The 19,817-nt window shown below is 34.7% G+C and overlaps 1 protein-coding gene across 2 annotated transcripts in view; it reads left to right on the top strand.

Annotated features, from left to right (window-relative positions):
* Positions 1–19,817, top strand: part of jupa (junction plakoglobin a) — a 53,431-nt gene that overhangs the window by 16,838 nt on the left and 16,776 nt on the right. Inside the window, exons 1-4 of one of the 2 annotated variants that reach the window (XM_056467681.1) lie at positions 13,268–13,320; positions 13,402–13,456; positions 15,105–15,272; positions 19,079–19,332. In XM_056467681.1, coding sequence (XP_056323656.1) covers positions 13,444–13,456; positions 15,105–15,272; positions 19,079–19,332 — 435 coding nt within the window. In that variant the 5' untranslated portion in view covers positions 13,268–13,320; positions 13,402–13,443. Of the gene's footprint in view, positions 1–13,267; positions 13,321–13,401; positions 13,457–15,104; positions 15,273–19,078; positions 19,333–19,817 lie in introns of those variants that run through there. The other variant, XM_056467680.1, reaches the window with a different exon arrangement.

Below are 19,817 nucleotides of genomic sequence, written 5' to 3'. Positions count from 1 at the left end.
GAAACTACAGTTGTATGCATAGAGTTTTGTTTCAATATAATGTTTTTTTTAAATAATGACGTGGTTTAAAAACAATAATATGCTAAAAGTATGCTAAATAGTCTGTTGAGGTCAGCGTCATCGCCAGGTAGTTATAAATACATGGAGAACATTTAAACAAATTTTACTGTAATGAAGAAATGTTGCTAAATGTAGTTAATAAATACACTAGCCAAATCGCATACTTATGCTCTATTCTACGCCATTTTGTAGTATAAATAGTGTAAGTAGTGCGTTCATACTGAAAACTCTAAAAATAATAAGTGCACTTTAATTACCCGGATGATGCACTTATTCAACCGATATTATGAAGTGTGTAATGATGGACACTCACGCACTCAATGACCGCAGGTTGTTTGTTCAGGTAGTGGAAGGGGCGGAGCTATCGGGCGCACATGTTGAATAACTTTATTTATTTTGGATGGTGAAAGCAAAATTCTCCTACGAGAGTGATTATAGCGCCTCCTGATGGTGAATGCGGTTATACTCATGACAAGTATTATTTGATAGTTTGGTCATTTATTTTACTGATTTGGCAACCGCCAAACGTCATCAAGGAAACAGTTTGAATTTCCGCTTAGTAAAAAAACATTAGCGCTCCATTTGGGATGACACTACCTACAAATTCTATGCTGTTGAGTGTGTAAGTGCATAAATACATAGTGCATGAGTGCATAGTGTATAGTGTGCCATTTGAGACGCAGCTACTTTAATAAGAGGATTGTTGGTGCAAGTGGATGTTGCCCTGATTTACCAGGATGGTGGACAATTAAGACCTGTTTAAAATGATTTAAGACCTGCAATACAATATTTCAGTAAATTGAAGACTTTTTAAGGCCTAAAATTTAGTTTTTGTAATTGAAGACTTTTTAAGACCCTGTGGACACCCTGAAAATGTTTGCAATCTTTTGAATACAGCTGGCGAAAAACTAAAAGAGCATTATTTATTGCAATATAAAGCTAATATCTTCTCAAAAATGGTCTTAATTAGTAGGGTTTCCCACTCGTTGTGTGCTGTAAACAAACTTGAATGTTTATTTATGTTTCACACAACAAGATAGCTCCATGCTAATCTCGCTAAAGCAGAACTAGCTGCCATCTGTGAAGTGATGTCAATGACTCGTCTTGCTGAGGTTGAGTTCTTCATTTTGCCTTGAGTTCATAAGTCAAAACATCTAGCAGCATGCTACATATTTCTCTAAGTAGGAAAACTCCTTATTCCAAGTTGTCTGGAACTAAGTTGTAAGGTATTAAGATGCATGTTTGTCAGTTGGGTCGTTTGTCCACTGTTCTGATTAATTTCAAAGCAAATGAATGTCTCTGTGTAGGTGTTACATGCTTTCTCTGACCTCATAGTCTAATATTGTGTAACAAGCTTGCGCAATATGAATGTGAAGGGAGATGATAAATTAAATGCATAGCAAGAGCTTTTATTTCTAGTTGAAAAACTGCAATGAATGTTGTTGTTTTTTTGTGTCAGCGGTGATAAGTGAATTTTGTACTTTCTTACATTATTTACTTTTAAACAATTATAATTTGAGACAGCCAAGTTTAAAACCTCTCTGGCTAGCATGACTGAACTACACATACGTCATAATATGTCATAATGTTTAAGGATTAGGTCAGTAGATGTGGAGTTTACAGAACCATACAGTATCCTTTTTAGGTTATGTCCAAAAAATCACTTTTTGTTTGTCTCACATGACCCGATGGCTAAAGAATGTCAGATCAGAAATGCTGATGGTGCTCATTACCAGAACAATACTGATACTGACAGTGCAGTCGCTGTAATCTCTCAGTCACAGCCCAGCCCTCAGGACAGACAGGGAGTGTCGCTGATATGACTCAGGTTTGGGTGCTCTTTTGCTCTCAAACAACCTCTTTTAACAGCTTTTATGATACTTGAAGTATTGTGTCACAGTACAAAGATGACGCTAACGTCTTTGTCTATTAAAATTATTACAAAAAATGCAGTTAATAGGCTATATGCACATAGACTCTTAATTTTCAGCCCAAGGGCTTCCAGTGAACTGTCTTTCCATTACAAAATTGTTACGTTTAAGATCTGATTTCTTTAAAAATCAGCGATCTTCACTGCCTGTTAGATATACGATATGAAGTGGGTCTCAGACTGGACAAGAAGCACTGCATTAAATTCCTTTTCCCCCCGCCATGTCTTTACAATATGACAGTTTATTTACCTCAGTATTTTCAATGGAATTTCTGCGCTAGCATGTTGATACTGATCATGGTTATATCATGGTTATAACGGTCTTTTACCTCCTTTTACGCTAGAACAACTTAATCAATGCTTAAGTCTATATAACTGAATATATTGTAATGACATTACAACATCGATGCTGTAAAAACAACCTTGTGAAATTGAAAATAGTCACATTAAGCTTTGACCGAAAGTTTATCATTGGCTTTAAACTCTAGCTGTGCATAGAGCCCACTCATTTAAAATACAAGCATGTTTTTAGATTTTAGCATTGATCTATCTTAGGATTTTTTAATTAAATTAAAACAGCAAGAAGGTCGCTGGTTCCAGCCTTGGCTGGGTCAGTTGGCGTTTCTGTGTGGAGTTTGCATGTTCTCCCTGCGTTTGCGTGGGTTTCCTTCGGGTGCTCCGGTTTCCCCCACAGTTCAAAGACATGTGGTACAGTTGAATTGGGTAGGCTAAATTGTCCATAGTGTATGAGTGTGATTGAGTGTGTGTGGATGTTTCCCAGAGATGGGTTGCGGCTGGAAGAGCATCCGCTGCGTAAAATAAATGCTGGATAAGTTGACAGTTCATTCCGCTGTGGCAACCCCAGATTGAATAAAGGGACTAAGCTGACAAGAAAATGAATAAAATACATTTTTAAAATTAATTATTGTACATTTGTTTGTTTTTACCCAAAGTAAATGGGTCTTATTTTATTTTTTACTGTAAAGTACCTTGAGCTGCATTTTCGTAAAGGCAACGTGAAGCCTGACTGCAATTTTTTATCTTTTTTTTATTCTTTTTTGCATGTACAAAATGTCAACGATATTAAAATAATCCTAATATCACCATAAATAAAAGAAATATTGTTACAAAAAATTAATTATTGAAAAGAAACGTTTACTATGTAGTTAATTTAGCAAAAAATAATAATAAAAAAGGAAGTTAATAATAATAAATAAATATTATAAAATTAGTTATGCAAGTTATTACAACCAATACTAAAATAATAATAATAACAACAATATTTTATGATAATAATAGTAATAATATAAAAAATGTTAATAATATAAATATTACAGCTATTATTAGTAGTATTATTATTATTAAATATTGTTATTATTATTAATTATTATTATTATTATTATTATTATTATTTTTTTTTTTTATTTATTTATTTTTTTTTTAAGTTACCTATAATTAAATTTAATGGTCGATAATATACATTTTTATGGTACTTTACTTTTAAAAAAGCGTTTAATATTTAATATTCTGCTTTACTATAAAGAAAACCATCTTTAATGAGCACAACATTCATCATAATATCACAGTACACTCAGACTGCGGCTAGTCTTTATTTTTACAGTGACCATAGAGAGCCATTACCACATTTACATCTGAATTACTGCCAAAAAGCAGCCATATTGGTTTCAGAGTCTCCAGAGACTATACAGCTGCTGTGCCTCATCGCTTTGATTCACAAGTATGAAATCCAAAGCCACCCACACAATAACACACACAAACAGATACACACACACACTGGTAATGACTTTGAGACCTGGCCGATACCAGCTGAGCCCCATACTGTTAAAAGCCTGCTGTGTTTCAGATTTTCCCCAGACGCTCCACTCGTTTCCGCTAAAGAAAGCAAGTGGGTGAGCAGGTGGGCTCAACTGACCCCCGGCTTTCTTTAACCACAAACAAAATCCACATATAGGCCTCTCGACATGCAGATCCTTCAACCAGCACATCCAATTACACACTTATAATAGGAGTTCAAATGAATAAGGCGAGTTGTCATGTGGATATCTGACTGTAGCTGGAAAGAATGATGGATATAGAGTATCATAAAGTATATTATTAACAAATACTTGAAACAAAAAATGTTGCTAATGGATTAGAGAGAACAAAAATGTAATGCATACCCCGAGTAGAAACTAAAAATAAAATGTTCCTCTAAAATAATTAATAGCGTTCTCCTACAACCGAAATTTACTGCACAACAATAAATTTATGAATTTAGCTTTGCTTGAGCAACATAACATAACATAACATAACATAACATAACATAACAGGGCTGCACGATTCTGGCTAAGAATCATGATTAAAGACTATAAGTATTATTATTGTCATTGCTCAAACATGTGATAGAACAACAATAATAATATAAGGCCTATGCTGAATTTTATATAGACTTGGAACGGTGGACTTGAACAGACTTTAAATATGTCCTGTTTGTTAAAGTGATGACATCAGAATACAACTATTCATAATTCTAAAGCTGAATAATTATGTTTAAGGTATATGCTTGTCATTTGTCATTGCCAAACATTATTGGACCATTTTATTCACTGGTTAAATGAGACATTTGTTGTTATCAGATTTCCTCCTGCATTATATTCAACATTATGAATATAATGATCGATGTGTCAATGATCGATGATCGAAACACCACTCAGCCCTCGCACTACTCTTCATTGGAAATGAATGACTTCCGGTCAATTGCTTGTCGTTTTTCGTGTGCAGTGGAAAGGCGGTGTGAATTACACCTTTTAAATACAGTATGTGACACTTTAAACTCCATTTGGAGGTGTCCATCTTGTTGAGCAACATGTATAAAACAATGTGAAGACTTGTGAAACCGACTTTACGCTTTCTCCTGACCTTGAAAATATAATTGGCTGAATCGTAGAAAAGATTAATTAATATCGTGTGAAGGGTCGAATCGAGATCGCGATTTTTTTTTTTTTTTTTTTTTTTTTTTTTTTTATTAATCTTGCAACATAACATAATTATGAAAATAAATGTCTATCACGTTTTATTGCATTTCTATTGCATTTTTATTGCTTTGCAGTCATGCATTTCCTCTGGGAGTTTCATATTGTATATTTCGTAGCTAATCCCAACTTTTCGATTTCCTTTAATTGCAGAGCCCTAGATTTTATGCTTAAATGATTCGAAAATGTTGAATAGAAGGTTTTTAATAATGCAGTTGTGTTTGAGTTTGTTTTAGTGTTATTAAGAGCTAGATTTTTTTTTTGCAATATAAATTTTACTTTTTTTTTTGAACATCAAGTTAAACTAAATGAATTTATTTTGTATATTACATCATCACTAGCTGAATTTAAAAAAAATCCTTATTTTTTTATTTCATTCCAGTTAGCTTTAGCTAAAATAGCATTAACGGTTTTATCAGTACTAGTAGCTGTTGGATTTCTAATGTATTGTTTCCTATATTTTACATTGAGAATACTTCATAAATCATTTATTTTTTACTTATAGTAGCACTGTAAATGTAATCATGAGCAGAGTTTGAAATTAATACGCATTTTTCACACTTTGTCTTACAGTTTTCATCCTCTCAAAATGTATTTGTATATTTTTCAATCATTTATTTCAGTTTTAAACATTTTGTTTAACTTTACAAAAAGTATAAAATTTTTAAATCAATAAATTAATTAACATGAAAGCAATTATCATTCCTAATTGTATTAATTGCTGCATTCCTAGTTAAGGAGACCATTGTGTTGATTGTAAAATAGTTATTATTATTTAATATATATTTTTACAATTATTATTATTATAATTATTATTAGTTTTGTATACTTCTATTTACTTTTCTGTTATTGCAATTTTTTTTTTTTTTTTTTTGAGATAACTAATGTAACATTAAAACATAGAACAAGTAAGCATGTGTGTCACTGCTGCTGAGTACGATTGTGTAAATTTATTCCAGTACATGACAGAAAGTCATTGACTGGGTGTGTATAAGAGAAAGTGGGCGGGAGAGGTAAAACTCCATGGCCTGGTGTGAAATATCACACTGAGATTGGAGTTTTGGGAATGAGCTCTGCGATGCGTCACATTCACAGCTCATTCTGACTCAAACATCTCAAAATGAGCTCTGGATCTCAGCCTCATTTTAAAGACAAATAAGCTGTCAGAGCAGAGGCCATGGGTCCGTTAGACTGGCATTCTGAAGGGTGTGTGACATTCGCCGCTTGCTTGTCTCAGTATGAAATCAAATGTACAGTAAAAAAAAGTTTAATCATTAACTAATCATCGTCATGACTGTGCGTGAAGTCCAAAGTACAGACAACAGACCACACCTCAAACTCTCACAGGAAAAGCTACAAAACATGCCACTCTCGCAGGCAGTTCCCTTTTATTGTCAATGGTAGTAACATAAATATATTAGTACATACGCAGGTTCAGTATTTTCCATCATAGTTTTTTTCATAAAATCATTGGAAAAAGAACCTTTTTTTTGGTGTCTTGGTTTTCAGGAATTGGAAAAAACTTTTTTTGTCCTAGGAAGGCTATTTGGATTGTTTAAATTAGCCCCTACTTCATGGTAGGGTTTCACAATATATTGCAAAATCATCGTTATTGTGATCATAGTATATGCAACATACATTCATTCATTTTCTTTTCGCCTTAGTCCCTGTTATTATTCAGGGGTCGCCACAGCAGCATGAACCACCAACTTATCCAGCACGTTCTACTCAGCAGATGACCTTCCAGCTGCATCCCAACACTAAGAAACACCCACACAATCTTGCACACACTCACATACACTACGGCCAATTTAGCTTATTCAATTGACCTCTATAGTGCATGTCTTTGGACTGTGGGGGAAACCGGAGCACCTGGAGGAAACCCACGCAAACACGGGGAGAACAACACAAATGCCAACTGACCCAGCCAGGGTTCGAACCAGCGACCTTCTTGCTGTGAGGTGGTTGTGCTACCCACTGCGCCATTGTGCTGCCCCGCAACATGCATATCACAGACATTTAAATTACATTTATTGTATCCATTATTTGTTTATCTAAATTTGCCCAATTAGATGGGGCCTGTTTTTAGCCCCTCCTCCCCAGTAGATTATGTTCTACTAGTGGCTGGAGTGGCACAAAGGTGAACACAGAGGTGAAAATAAATACTGGCGGAAGTGGATGCGAAAATGACAACAGCTAATCATAGTCAGAATATCTGCTATAGTTTTCACTTGTGGTGTTTTAAAGACTAAAATGTTTGACAATTTTTTGGTCTGAAATAGAATTATTTAAATCAGGAAAATATATTTACCTGTTTATTTTATTACAATTACATAAATTAATGACAAATAAAAACAGCTATTAAAAATATCATTTTTCTAGCGAAATGTTACCTACAGTGTGTTGCTACTAGTGATAATGAGGCATTAGTTGGTTAGATTTTAACACATGCATTTCAGGTTACCAGGGTGTTCCAGCTGGTTGCTTTGTGTTACTAAGATAAGTTAATTTTAACACATTGCTGTGTGGTCGGTAGGGTTATGTGGGAAGTTGTTAGGTGCTTGCTTGGTATTTGCATTGGTGTTTTGAGGAGATTTTATCATCGCTATCTAGTTGTTAGTGTGTTTCAATGTAGTTGAGTAATCATTATGAAAATTTAGCATTGATATTTGATTGGTGGAGTGTTCTTGGTGGTAGATTTGGATGGTTGCAATGCATTCAGACACTGTGCCTACTCCAGATGTGATTTTTGTGGACCATTGCAAATTTATACAATATTATGACATTTTCTTTTCACTGGCTGTATTTGGCCTTTTCCCAGCTCTGAGTTGCAGCTAGAAGGGCTTCCGCTGTGTAAAACAATATTTTAGAGTTGTTGGGGGTGCATTCCACTGTGGCGACCCCTGATAAATCATAGACTAAGCCGAAGGAAAATGATTGAATGTATTAGGCCTGTCTTGGTTTAAATAAATATGAATGGATAAATAAATCTACAAGTAGGTTGCAGCTAGTCTTGTGTTAATGGGTGGTTCATTAAATCATTCATTCAAATGAATGATTCATTTACATCAAGGAAACGGCACTTTTGCCTGTGTGATATTAATGAACTATGTCATAACTCATAACTTATAAGCATAAAAAAGGATTGCATTCATACCTTGAATCATAGAGTGACATTTTAATACACTTTTTACTGCAAATGCTTTCGGACTCTCAAGTCTTGTTTTGTTAGTTTTTTTTTTTTTAAAGTGAGTGACCGGTTCAAATACCAGCTTTTATATCATTAAAAAAACAGTTTAAGGGTGCTTCCAACTTTTGTTTTGGAACCTGCCGAGTTTCCCCGGTTAGCATGGTTCGTTTGGCTTATGTAAATCCAGCAATCACACTCGGATCCGTGCCAAAACAACCGGTCCGAGATCGGCTGAATGAGGTGGTCTCATCTTGATTGAAACAAACTCTGGAGCGGATCGATTGTAGTGAGAAAGCAATATGATCCGAGCCCAGCTATATCACAGTGTATTATAGATATGTAATATATATAGTAAATATATGACTATATGAAGAGAGAATTATGAGTAGGGTGGGATGTCATTCCTACCGGTTAATGTGCGTTTCATGTCAAATACGAAAGTGAAAACATGCTGAACTATTAACGAGAGCTGTTTATCCGTTAGGAAAACTGACCGAACTGCAGTCTTGGTTTATCCATTATTTTTCTCTATAATGTAAAGCCTATAATGCATAATTCTAGCCAACGGCTATGTGTGAAAAAGTCTTACTTCTGATTTATACTTAGTGGCGATGTCTGTGGGTGTCACGATTAAAAATAAAGCTCAGCTTTTCGCTTATAATGTCTTATTGCTCATTGTCATAAATTAAAATAAAGACGCATGACAGCTGAGCGGAACTCTGCAAAATAAACCCTGAAACTCTGACCAATGTGAGGAGAGTTTACTTGCATGTGACTTGTTTTAGCTCTTTTGGTCCATTTAGAAACTTTGCCGGGTGAAAGCGAACGGCACCAAGAACAAAGTGCAACATTGTAACGATTTTAATCTCTGTTTCGAAACAAAACAGGTGTAAAAAGTGTAAAAGTGTCTCAAAACCCAATGACCTCTTCGCCTCTGTTCTGCAGAAATGCCTCAGGTCTTTTCTGTAGTGTAAATCTGTAGGATTTTTCAATCATGTTTGGGTGTGACACTGTAGTTGCGTTATTGACCTCACCCTTTATAGCAGAGCTTGTGTCTGCATGCAAGTATGCGCTTGTAAGAATTAGTAACTGTAATTTGTTTGGTCCAAGACCCAAATCAGAGAAGTGTTGAAGTGAGTTTGAATTGCATTTCTGTTAATCTGTCATAATCTGCTATGTTCTACTGCAAATTGCAGTACAGATTATGGACATACCAATGGGCGTGCAAGTGCCTCACCGTAGCAATGGGTGTGTAAATGCGAATGTTCAGCTCACTTGACTGGAGCTTGAGAAAACACCCACACCCAGTGTTCACACAGGCACTTGCTATCTTTTACCTGCAGGGCTGGCAGGAGTCGCTGCATGTTGCGTTTTACGTGTTTTGACAGGTTTTAGACTTTGCTACACCCAGCTAGGTGTGTCATGACGACGTTGCTGTAGTTATATGGAAATCTTTTTTTTTAAATTGTGACATTAATAATTGACTAGTGCTGTATTTTAGATTGATCTTTCAGTGGACTCATGTGTTTGTGTATTTATTGTTTAAATATGTTTAGAGATGTCATGTTTTTTTTTGTCTGTTGCTTGTTTTTAGGGTGACTTTTTAACTTTGTCAAGGGTCTAAAAAAACAGAAATTTAGCTTTTTGGATAATTCTGAAACATTTGTTTGATCCTGGATCATAAAATCTTATGTTGCACAGATATATTTGAGCAGAAGCCAAAAATACATTTTATAGGTCAAAATTATAATTACTTTTTTTGGACAAAATCATTATAATATTTATTAAAACATCAAGTTCTATGCTTCAAGATGTTTTGTAAATTTCCTGCCATAAATATATCAAAACGTAATTTTTCTTAGCATTTTTCATAGGGAATTCTCAATATTTCGATTTATTTATTTATTTTTTAATTTATTTATTTGTTTATTTTGAGCCCTAAGATACCAGATTTTCATATAATTATTTTACGGCCAAATATTGTTCTTTCATAACAATTCATGCATCAATGGAAAGCTTATAAACCTCAAATTTAAAAAAAAGTATATACCTATAGACAAAGCCATGCTTATTAATCTACATTGCTCATGTAAATTAATCAAGTTGTAAAATTCTATAAAAACTATTTAATTAAAATCTAAAAACTCAGTATTTCAGTATTGAATAACAAGCCACGATATAATTATAAAATGGAGCTTCATAGATTTTTGCTGATAGTTAAAAATGCTTATTTCAGCATAAGGCATGTTTTGGCATAGACAAATTCTCCCAAGCTTTACAAACCATAAAACATCTGTTTTTTGTGCAGTTTTTGTGCAGAATATTCTCACAACAAAACTGTTCGTAGCACTGCAGCCCCGCACGCTGTTAGCGTGTGTTCTCTGCCTCTTCGAGTGTCGACATGTAAGGCATCCAAAATATGTGTTCGTTCTGTGCTCAGAAAAACTCTGTACAGTGTGACACATGTACACGAACGATTGATATTTTTACAGTCTGTCCAAAATCTCTCTTTTGTTTCAATATGTTGTTTGCAGGGCTGTGGTCAGGCATTCCTGCTAGTCAGGAAATGTCAAGCCTTTCATTTGTGTGCATTTTGAGAAGTAAATTGCATTGAATTCATCCAAACCACTTCCCTGTGCATTTAGGTGCTTGGAGAATACATAATAATAATTATTTATACTGAAAGTATGTGTTGTATTTATTTCCAAATGTTTTGTTAGGACTCATAGTCTGCTCTAATGAAACAATCAAGTTTGTATTCCCAGTGCATTAACACTGATCACTCCCACCTCTTTTAGAAATACAAACAGAACAGCTGTGTTTTTGTATTGTGCTCTATTGTTAGTTATATTGTTCATTTAACTGTACATAACCATTGAATTTGATAGAGAGAGAGAGAACTCTGGAAAAATGGTCTATATATACTATTTCAGGGCCCTATTCAAGATCATATGACTGTAGCCCCCTGTGAAGCCCATGTTTTGCACCTTTTAAGTTTTTGTTTCATAATTGTTCATAAATGTCACTTTTTTGGAATCGTTATAAAATTAAGGTTTGTTGTCCAGTGGTGTAACGCACCTAATTATTGTGGAAAAAGTCATAGAGATACAAATATTATTCAGAACTTCATATAAAATAAATAGCACGATAAGTGCTAGATAAGTGTCCAACAATGAGGATTCATACTATTTCATGCTGTTTGTATATTATTAAGGGTTGCTTTTTTAAATGTTTGCTGTCACAGGACAGGTCAGGACATCAAGGTGCAGTTCAGTAAAAATATAAAAAAAGAATTGATAAAGCTCTTTTTAAAGATCTAAATATATTTTCTCAAACATCAGACATCAAACTACAGGAATGTATCTATTTTTCTTTTTTTTAAAAGATACCGATTTTTATTTTTATTTATTAATTTTTTTTAATGAAATTTAATGTTGACAACTAACAGCATCTTTTAGTCATTGTTTTTTAATCAAATTTGAAGTTCCCTTCCACTGCACGAAAATGGAAAGTCCAACTGTTGCTGTTGTGCTTCATTCACTGTTAAATGCTAATAATGTGAGTTTGAATGCCATTTTACATGACATTTATTGCCATACTACTGAAAGCAGCAGCGAATAGTTTACCTCAGATCTTGAAAATAAAATAAACAACTTGAAATAGAACTTTAGAACTGTGAATCTGACTGTGTTATAAACCTTACCATTTCGTTGGAGTGCAGTAAGTGCGCTATTCTGTGTTTCTGAATGGCTGTATTTTTTTACTGCCTATTTCTCAACTACCCCCTTATGTATGTGCGTGTGTGCATGTGTGTTTGAATGTATGTGTGTATGTATATGTAAAATGTGTAAATAATGCAACTATATTTTATTAATTACTTATTTAATCATTAGTTTGGAATAAAAACTACTCATTTGTTGATAAACTAAATGGAATTGGTGTGCTAATAAAATAAGCAGTTGGTAGCGGTGGCGCTGGCCCATCCAGACAAAAAATATTTTGAGTGTGGAAAATCCTAAAAAGAAAGCATGTAATGAATGTAGGGCGAATTATGAATGAAATTTCATGTTGACAATTAACAGCATCTTTTAGTTATTATTTGTCAATCAAATTTAAAGTTCCCCTTCACTGCATGAAAATGGAAAGTCCAACTGTTACTGTTGCTGTTATTTACTCAAAGATATCAGCTCACACTTCATTAAATCAGTTACTATATTATGAGAACTGACAGATATAAGGAAGTTGTTTTTATGCATTTAAGAGGCACTGAGGTCCACCCACTTTAAAATTTCAGGCCTCGCCCATGGTAGGTAGTTATGTTTTTTGGGGGGGTTAGTCATAGGTGGTCATTTTATTGGTAAAATGCTATGCAGCCATGAAAACACAAAGTGTAAATTTGTGAAAGTGAAGAGGTAATGGAGACAAATAGTGATCCTATCAGTCAAAATTATCTACCGGTGAAGGTGTATACAAGACACAACTTGACCAAGCGTAATGTGTTTTTTTCATACCTTTCATACTTTCCTCTCAAACAGATTTGCATACAGCACAGAAATTATTTGATTTATGTCTGTTCTATTGAGACGCATTTATGTGGTCCAGTATAAATGGAACTTTTAAGAGCCAACTGAATGATAAGCTGATCTATAAAAGTGCAAGTCTGCACAGGCCGTCCAATAAAATCTCTTCTTTTCTGTTGAAGTTCAAAGGTTTAGGTTGAACACAATCAGAAGGAGCTGTAAAAGAGAAATGAAGGATTACCTGAAGGAGAGTGGGAGAGAAATAATTGATCACTATTAAATAAAGGCAGAGGGAGACCGTACTAAAGGATGGTGAAGATTAGAATAAATTCTAGCAGAGAAATCCAGCATTTTGAATGGACGTCCTAGTTGTGTGTTAAAATGTGAGAAGTTGGAGAAATGGGAGGAGTTTTGTTGTGTAAATGTGGAAACACGCAGAGCCGGTTTTGTGAGAGTTTTTTGTGCTCACAGTTGAGCATTAACTCACAGGCCTTGTTTGCAAAGCCAGGGGTCAAAACTACCGCTGCTGCCCCCTCCATCCCTGCTTCTACTTCTCCCATGATCCTCTGCTTCAGTTTTTGATTGCTTGTATGTGTTTGAACTTCTGTTTTGATTGGTGTTTTGGCACTAATCTCTTTATTTATGTGTTGATTTTGTTTTGTTTCATAGGTTTTACTTTTGGACTGTTCGGTTTGAGTCCAGGAGGCCAAAATGGAAATGCACAGTAAGTACATGTGATTGTTACAGTGTTCAAATTCCGTACTATTGGTATAATAAAGTATTAATTTCATATTATGACCACTTTAAAAAGTTTAAAGGATCAGATAAATTAATAACGTAAAAATATATTTTATTAAACCAGCATTAATGTTTTACTGTACCCTGTATTTAATTTAAAAAAAGGAAACACTAAAAACTTAAAGGGATAGCTCATATAAAAGATTGTTATTATTTTGAGTTTCATTTTTTTCTGTTTAACACAAAAGAATGTATTTTGAAGAGTTCTGGAAACCAGTAGCCATGAACAAACTTAAAGGTGCAGTTTGTAAGTTTGACACCCAGTGGTTGAACTATGTATTGCACCCCTGGTTCAAAACACAAGCAAGCGCAGGTTGCCAAATTGATGACATCAAAAGAAGCATGCCTGACTATCGAGCCTAAAAGCTGAATTAAGTAGTGTTCTAAATAAAAGCAACTGCACACGATAGAAGGAATATTTTCCATATTAATAGGATTTTGTCCTAACCAACACCTCGAATTGATATATTAGAAACGGTTTCTATTTTTTTGCAGCTGAACAACAGAAAACTGATAATGATCACCTCAGGTACACTTCATGTGCTTTATTCAGTGTTAACTGCTAATAATGTGAGTTTGAATGCCATTTTACATGATATTTATTGCCATATTACTGAAAGCAGCAGCAGATAGTAAAATAACCCCCTTGAAATTGAACTTTAGAACTGTGACTGTTATAAACCTTATCATTTCATTAGGTGCAGTAAGTGCACTATTCTGTGTTTGCATCTGGTGCAAACAGCCAAATTGCTTATCAAGTTATTCTGATCACAAAGCGTGTTGTTGGGAAACGTTTACAATGTAACCTGCTCACCTAATGTTTACATTCGTAATATTTATATTATTTGCTATTTAATTAACACCTCATGTAGAACTCTAAATCCGCGTCTCATTTCGGAGTCTGCTACTGTCCACCGGAGGTCGCATTTTGGTCATGGGCTCATGCTTTGAGAGCCTTCCTGACTGAATGAATCAAATACAGGGTTTTCCACCAAGACAACCCGGGGTGCTGAAATATAATTGTCTAAACTGGCTTTGGGCAGATTAAAAAGAACCAAAACAAAGCCAGCGTTCCAGCTCGGAAAGCACATTTTTAAAGCAGAATATCTGACTTTAGCATTGTTTTTCAGATAAACAAGAATGCTCGAGGTCCTTTGCCGACCCTTCCCCTCTCTCTGCTCCCAACTGTTTCCTGTCAATTTTCTGCACTATTCTATCTATTAAAGGTTAAAAACCCCTAAAAAATAATTATAAAAAACGTACATAAAGCAATTTTAATAAGAGTTAATAAGAGTAATTCAGTTCTGTTTTCAACAGAAGTTCAACAGAAGAAAGATATGAATCTGTTTTAAATACTAGTGAATTTGAATACTTGGTTTTCCAGAAGTATCGAAAATGGTATCGAATATCGATGTTTTTCTTGGTAGCGTATAGAAGTTGCATACGCAAAAATTGCAGTATTGTGACAACACTTTCAGGTTCTGTATGTGTTTTTTTTTCCAGTGGGTGTTTTTATTGCTTTTGTTTTAGTTGTAAACACATTGACTCAAACTGTTGTTGTATGTATCTGTCAGTGGGAGAGGCTCCAGGTTCGGTGAAAGTCACAGAGTGGCAACAGTCTTACTACGGCACAGATTCAGGCATCCAATCCAAAGCCACTACTGTCCGCTCGGATGACGATGGAACAGAGTACAGCTCCAAGAAATTCACCTACACCACCACATTCACAGAGAACCCTGCAGGTGAAAAACAATCATAAACTACCAAAATTATCTTTCGTAGTAGTTATCTCATATTAGTAGGGTGACCGCATTTCGCAGAATGGAATTTGAATGGTAGATCACTTTCCCGAAACGCTGATCCAGTGGTTATAAGAGATGCCATATACTATAGTATTACTTTTTCTTTCATCGTACCATCCAGTGTTTATTCATGAGCCTATGAATTTTTCTTTGCAAAAGCACTTTACCTATGAATCATGTTTTATTAGATTATGTTGCCGTTCATCTTAAAGAGATTTTGAACACTTTTAAAACAAATACAGTTTGAGTTTTTACCCAAAATTAAATCGTAAAAACTGAAGTATACATTTTCTCTCAACGAAAATAGCCATCGATGCTGGAATGATATTAAACGCATACAAATTTTCATTTAATAACCTTTATTTAACCAGGTAAGTCAATTGAGAACCAGTTCTCATTTAAAATGATGACCTGGCCAAGAGACAACATGATAAGCAGATAAGCATATAAAACACAGGAAAAACTAAAAACAAGCACAGTGATCTTGTACTACTAACTGGATAAAAAAATTTTAAAGGGTGATACTGGAATAAAAAGTGTTGAGCTTTAAGGTCTGCTGCAACAACTGCATAAATAAAAAAATTACATGAAATTAACCCGAAAATAAATGAAAGACATTTAGCAAATTACAATTTTGAGACCAGGCACGATCAGACTGTCTATATTAGATGTCGAATTGGACATTCTAGGCTGACACATTTTTATTTACTGAACAATGAAGCACCACCTAAATGTAATTACTGCCACGCTGCTCTTACCATAAAACATATTTTGTTGGAATGTGGAAGTTTTAATACCATTAGACAATTTTTTTAAGGAGAGTACTTTGATGGACATTTTTAAAAAGGTAACACCAGGAAGAATTTTAAAATATTTATCAAAAATGTAACCGAAAAATCATATTTAACGTTGAATATATTTTTGTGTGATTTTTATCTATTTCTATCTTGTATATTTGTCTGAGTAACCTTTTTTCCTTGTAATACGAATTTGTTTTTATCATGTAATATTTTATGTATATCCATTTTGCCATGAAATAGCCATAAGTTGCTGATGTGGCTATAAATAAATAATAAATAAATAAGGTCTGCTGCAGATGATTCCAGTCCTCAGCAGCAGAAAACTAAAAAGAATAGCAACCAAATAAAGTGCTTGGGTATACAAAGGTTAAAAAATTATATTTCGACATGTTTTCTGAATGTTAAGAAGTGACTATTTAACTGTAGTAAATCGCGTTTGTGTATGAGTTTTTCTCTGTGCTCTATCGCTGACATAGGGGCCGGTTGCACCAGCAGTGCGTAAGTTAAAACGTAGACTAGTTGTGACTTAAAGGGACACTAAGTTACAACTTACACACTACTAAATATGTTTGTGTTGCACCAATAAACTTAGTTTAAACGAATAGCTACGTTCCAGCTAAATATTTACTGCAGCCTCCCCCCATGTATTACGGTGTAAAAGAGATGACTGCGAGATTAGTTTACATCGAGCTCGCGATCATAATGAAGAAACATCTTCCTCTACTCACAGCCTTATTTTCCTCCAAATCTTGCATTATTTTCAGTTTATGAAAGAAGAGTTTAATTTTCTTTCAAAGAGTATTTTGTGGTAATTGTATCCACTAATTAAAATGAGAATTTCTTTTCTTCCTGCTCTTTTCTCCTTCATGAGTAGGAGATAAAAAAATTCAAATTTTTGATGTTTTGATAACTTCGTGTGCATTCACGGCTCGCAATGCAGATGTGCGCGTCGTATGTTATTAGTGACTGACTGTAATTTAGAATTTCTAAATAGGACTTAGGACAGGACAGCAGAATAGGACAGCAGAATTTTAAAGCAGTTTAACGATTTAAATGCTTTTTATTGGATATTCCGTCATTCAATGTGACTACGCATGACTTTACGGAGAGCTTACGACCTACTAACTACAGTTTGCCCTAAGAACATGTGGTGCAACCGAAGTGAGAACAAATTTAGTTACAAACTAGCTAGAAGTTACTAAGGCCCTAGAGTGGACTTTATGTTCCAGTTTAAGAAAGAACTTACGAACAGCTGGTGCAACCCTACCCAGGTGCCTTGATCAATACAGAAACATGATTGGATGATGATTATGTCCTTCAAAATATTATACTATGATTGGCTACTGTGGGTAAGGCTGATTTTGTGTGACTAGCTGCTACTTTAGTAGTACTACATTTCAATTTTACATTTACTTCAAGAAAAGTATGTTATGAATATGCAACACAATCTTTTCAACGCAAAACGTTTTGATTTAATGGCTAACTCGTATTCATTTTTAGAATCTCATTTCTACATTTTAGTATGATTTCCTCATCTTCAATAAGGGTTTAGGGTTGGGGTTTAGTGCCACCCTCCCTTTAAAAACCCACACATTTCCATACAAATTAAATCACATGAATGGATGCGAATAAGTTACATTTCATCATTTGAAACATCATCATCCAGGTTTAGCTGGAATATGAGTAGTATGAATGGAATTGGAATGTACTACATCTGCCATGTTTTCATTGTCGCTTGACCTACATGTGTCAGTTGCATCGCTCCTTCTATTGATAAATTCGCTTCTGTGGCCTCATGGGATAGTATAGTGTCCATTAAATGCAGACTTCAGAATCTTGCCAGAAGTAGTAGGTCATCTGGGTACTTCTCGCCTACTTTTTTTGAATACTATGAATTTGGGCCTACTACTCACTAGGGTTGCATGGTTTACCGGTATGGTAGTATCATGATACTATAGCTCCAAATTACTGGCAGTGCCACTGTACTTTGTAAATGGTAGTATCATCATTAATGTTCTATCTACAATGCATAATGGTGCATGTGGAAAAGTCACTAAAAGACTCACGTTTGTACCATTTTATTTGAATAGTCTGTGGAGCCCTTTAAGACTTCAAAACTAAAAATCATGGCTTTTATGGTAGCCTTTTGCACATTTCTGATGCTTCAGTTCGAACACACATCTGAATCACTTCATTTCTGTTCCTGTCAATAGGATTTAGTAGCTACAACAACTGCAACAATCTCTTAAGAAGAACAGCTCACAAAGTGAAATTTTGAATTATGTTGGATTGTTACCTGATAAGACTAAAAAAATAAAAATGAAAAGGCCAAAAGAGCAACAGGAAACATTGAAACAATTTTTGACCACTTCATATAGCCAAATTTTGTACAGAAAGAGCATTTTTGTAACGAATTTCATTCTGTATAATTTGTATCTTTATTTTAGTGTATTTTTGTTGGTCATTTATCTATAAAATAAACAAAAAGAACTTATGCATTATAGGTGAAGTGGTGTGAAAATACTTTTTTCAATAATAAGGGAGTTATGAATTCAATTCAAGTAGACTTATTATAACATGTATAGTATTTCTGACAATGTTCTTTATTTCATAAATTTGAGTTATGAATTACAGTATAGCAATTCCACTTGGTATCACAATACTTCAGCTGGCATAGTATCGTAACGTGAATTAATGGTATCGCGACATCCCTACTACTTATAGAATTTATATAGTTGGAAAATGTGATTTTTAGATGCACCATGTTGCTAGCACTCAACTTTGAGGACATAATAAGTTGTTACACTAAAAATAAAGCTGAAACAAAGGAAAGAAGGGGACGTCTGGCAACGCTATATATTAGTTTGCCAACTAAACTAAAAAACTAAAAAAATGCTCAAAATAAAGAGTTAAGTTCATAATCCTTTCTTTATCTGTTTTCTATAGAGGTGGAGTCTCAGTACCACTTGACTCGTGCTCAGCGTGTGAGGGCGGCCATGTTTCCTGAGACTGTGATGGAGGGATCGGCCATCCTTTCCACACAGATCGATCCATCTCAGCAGACCAATGTACAGAAGCTGGCCGAACCATCTCAGCAGCTCAAAGCTGCCATCGTTCACCTCATCAACTATCAGGACGACGCTGAACTCGCCACACGTGCCATCCCAGAGCTCACCAAACTCCTCAACGATGAAGACCAGGTATGCTGCTGCTCGCATCAGACATCAGGGCCTGCATTTATAGAACATTTGATCTTACATATAGGAATTCTCCTAAATCACTGTAGCATATGAACCTATTCACAAATCTGCTGACACAAACTTTTTTTACTAAGGAACAGAGAGAAGTCTTTCTCGTTATCCTCATTGCTATGGATGTCAGCAGGCTTATGAACGATGCACATAGTGATTGGCTGATTTGTATCAGAGCAGATCTGGTTTGTAATTGTACATGGTGCATCTCAATCATCCCTCTTGTTCAGTAGTCAGGGTAGGACACTGCTGAGGGAGTCAGCCATTTTGAGGGCAAACTTTTCAAGTTCACTAAAAACTTTCAGCACCAGAAAAGTTGTACGATCCGCCATAAAAAACGGGGATTATCGCCGCTCACTATGTTAGGTGCGATTTATTAATCACATTTATTAATCAAAACACTAAACATAATGACAAAGGAGAAAAATGAAAAT

The sequence above is a fragment of the Danio aesculapii genome, chromosome 11 (genome assembly GCF_903798145.1).
Source record: "Danio aesculapii chromosome 11, fDanAes4.1, whole genome shotgun sequence".
Lineage (NCBI taxonomy): Eukaryota > Metazoa > Chordata > Actinopteri > Cypriniformes > Danionidae > Danio > Danio aesculapii.
This window is presented reverse-complemented; position numbering and strand designations above follow the sequence as displayed.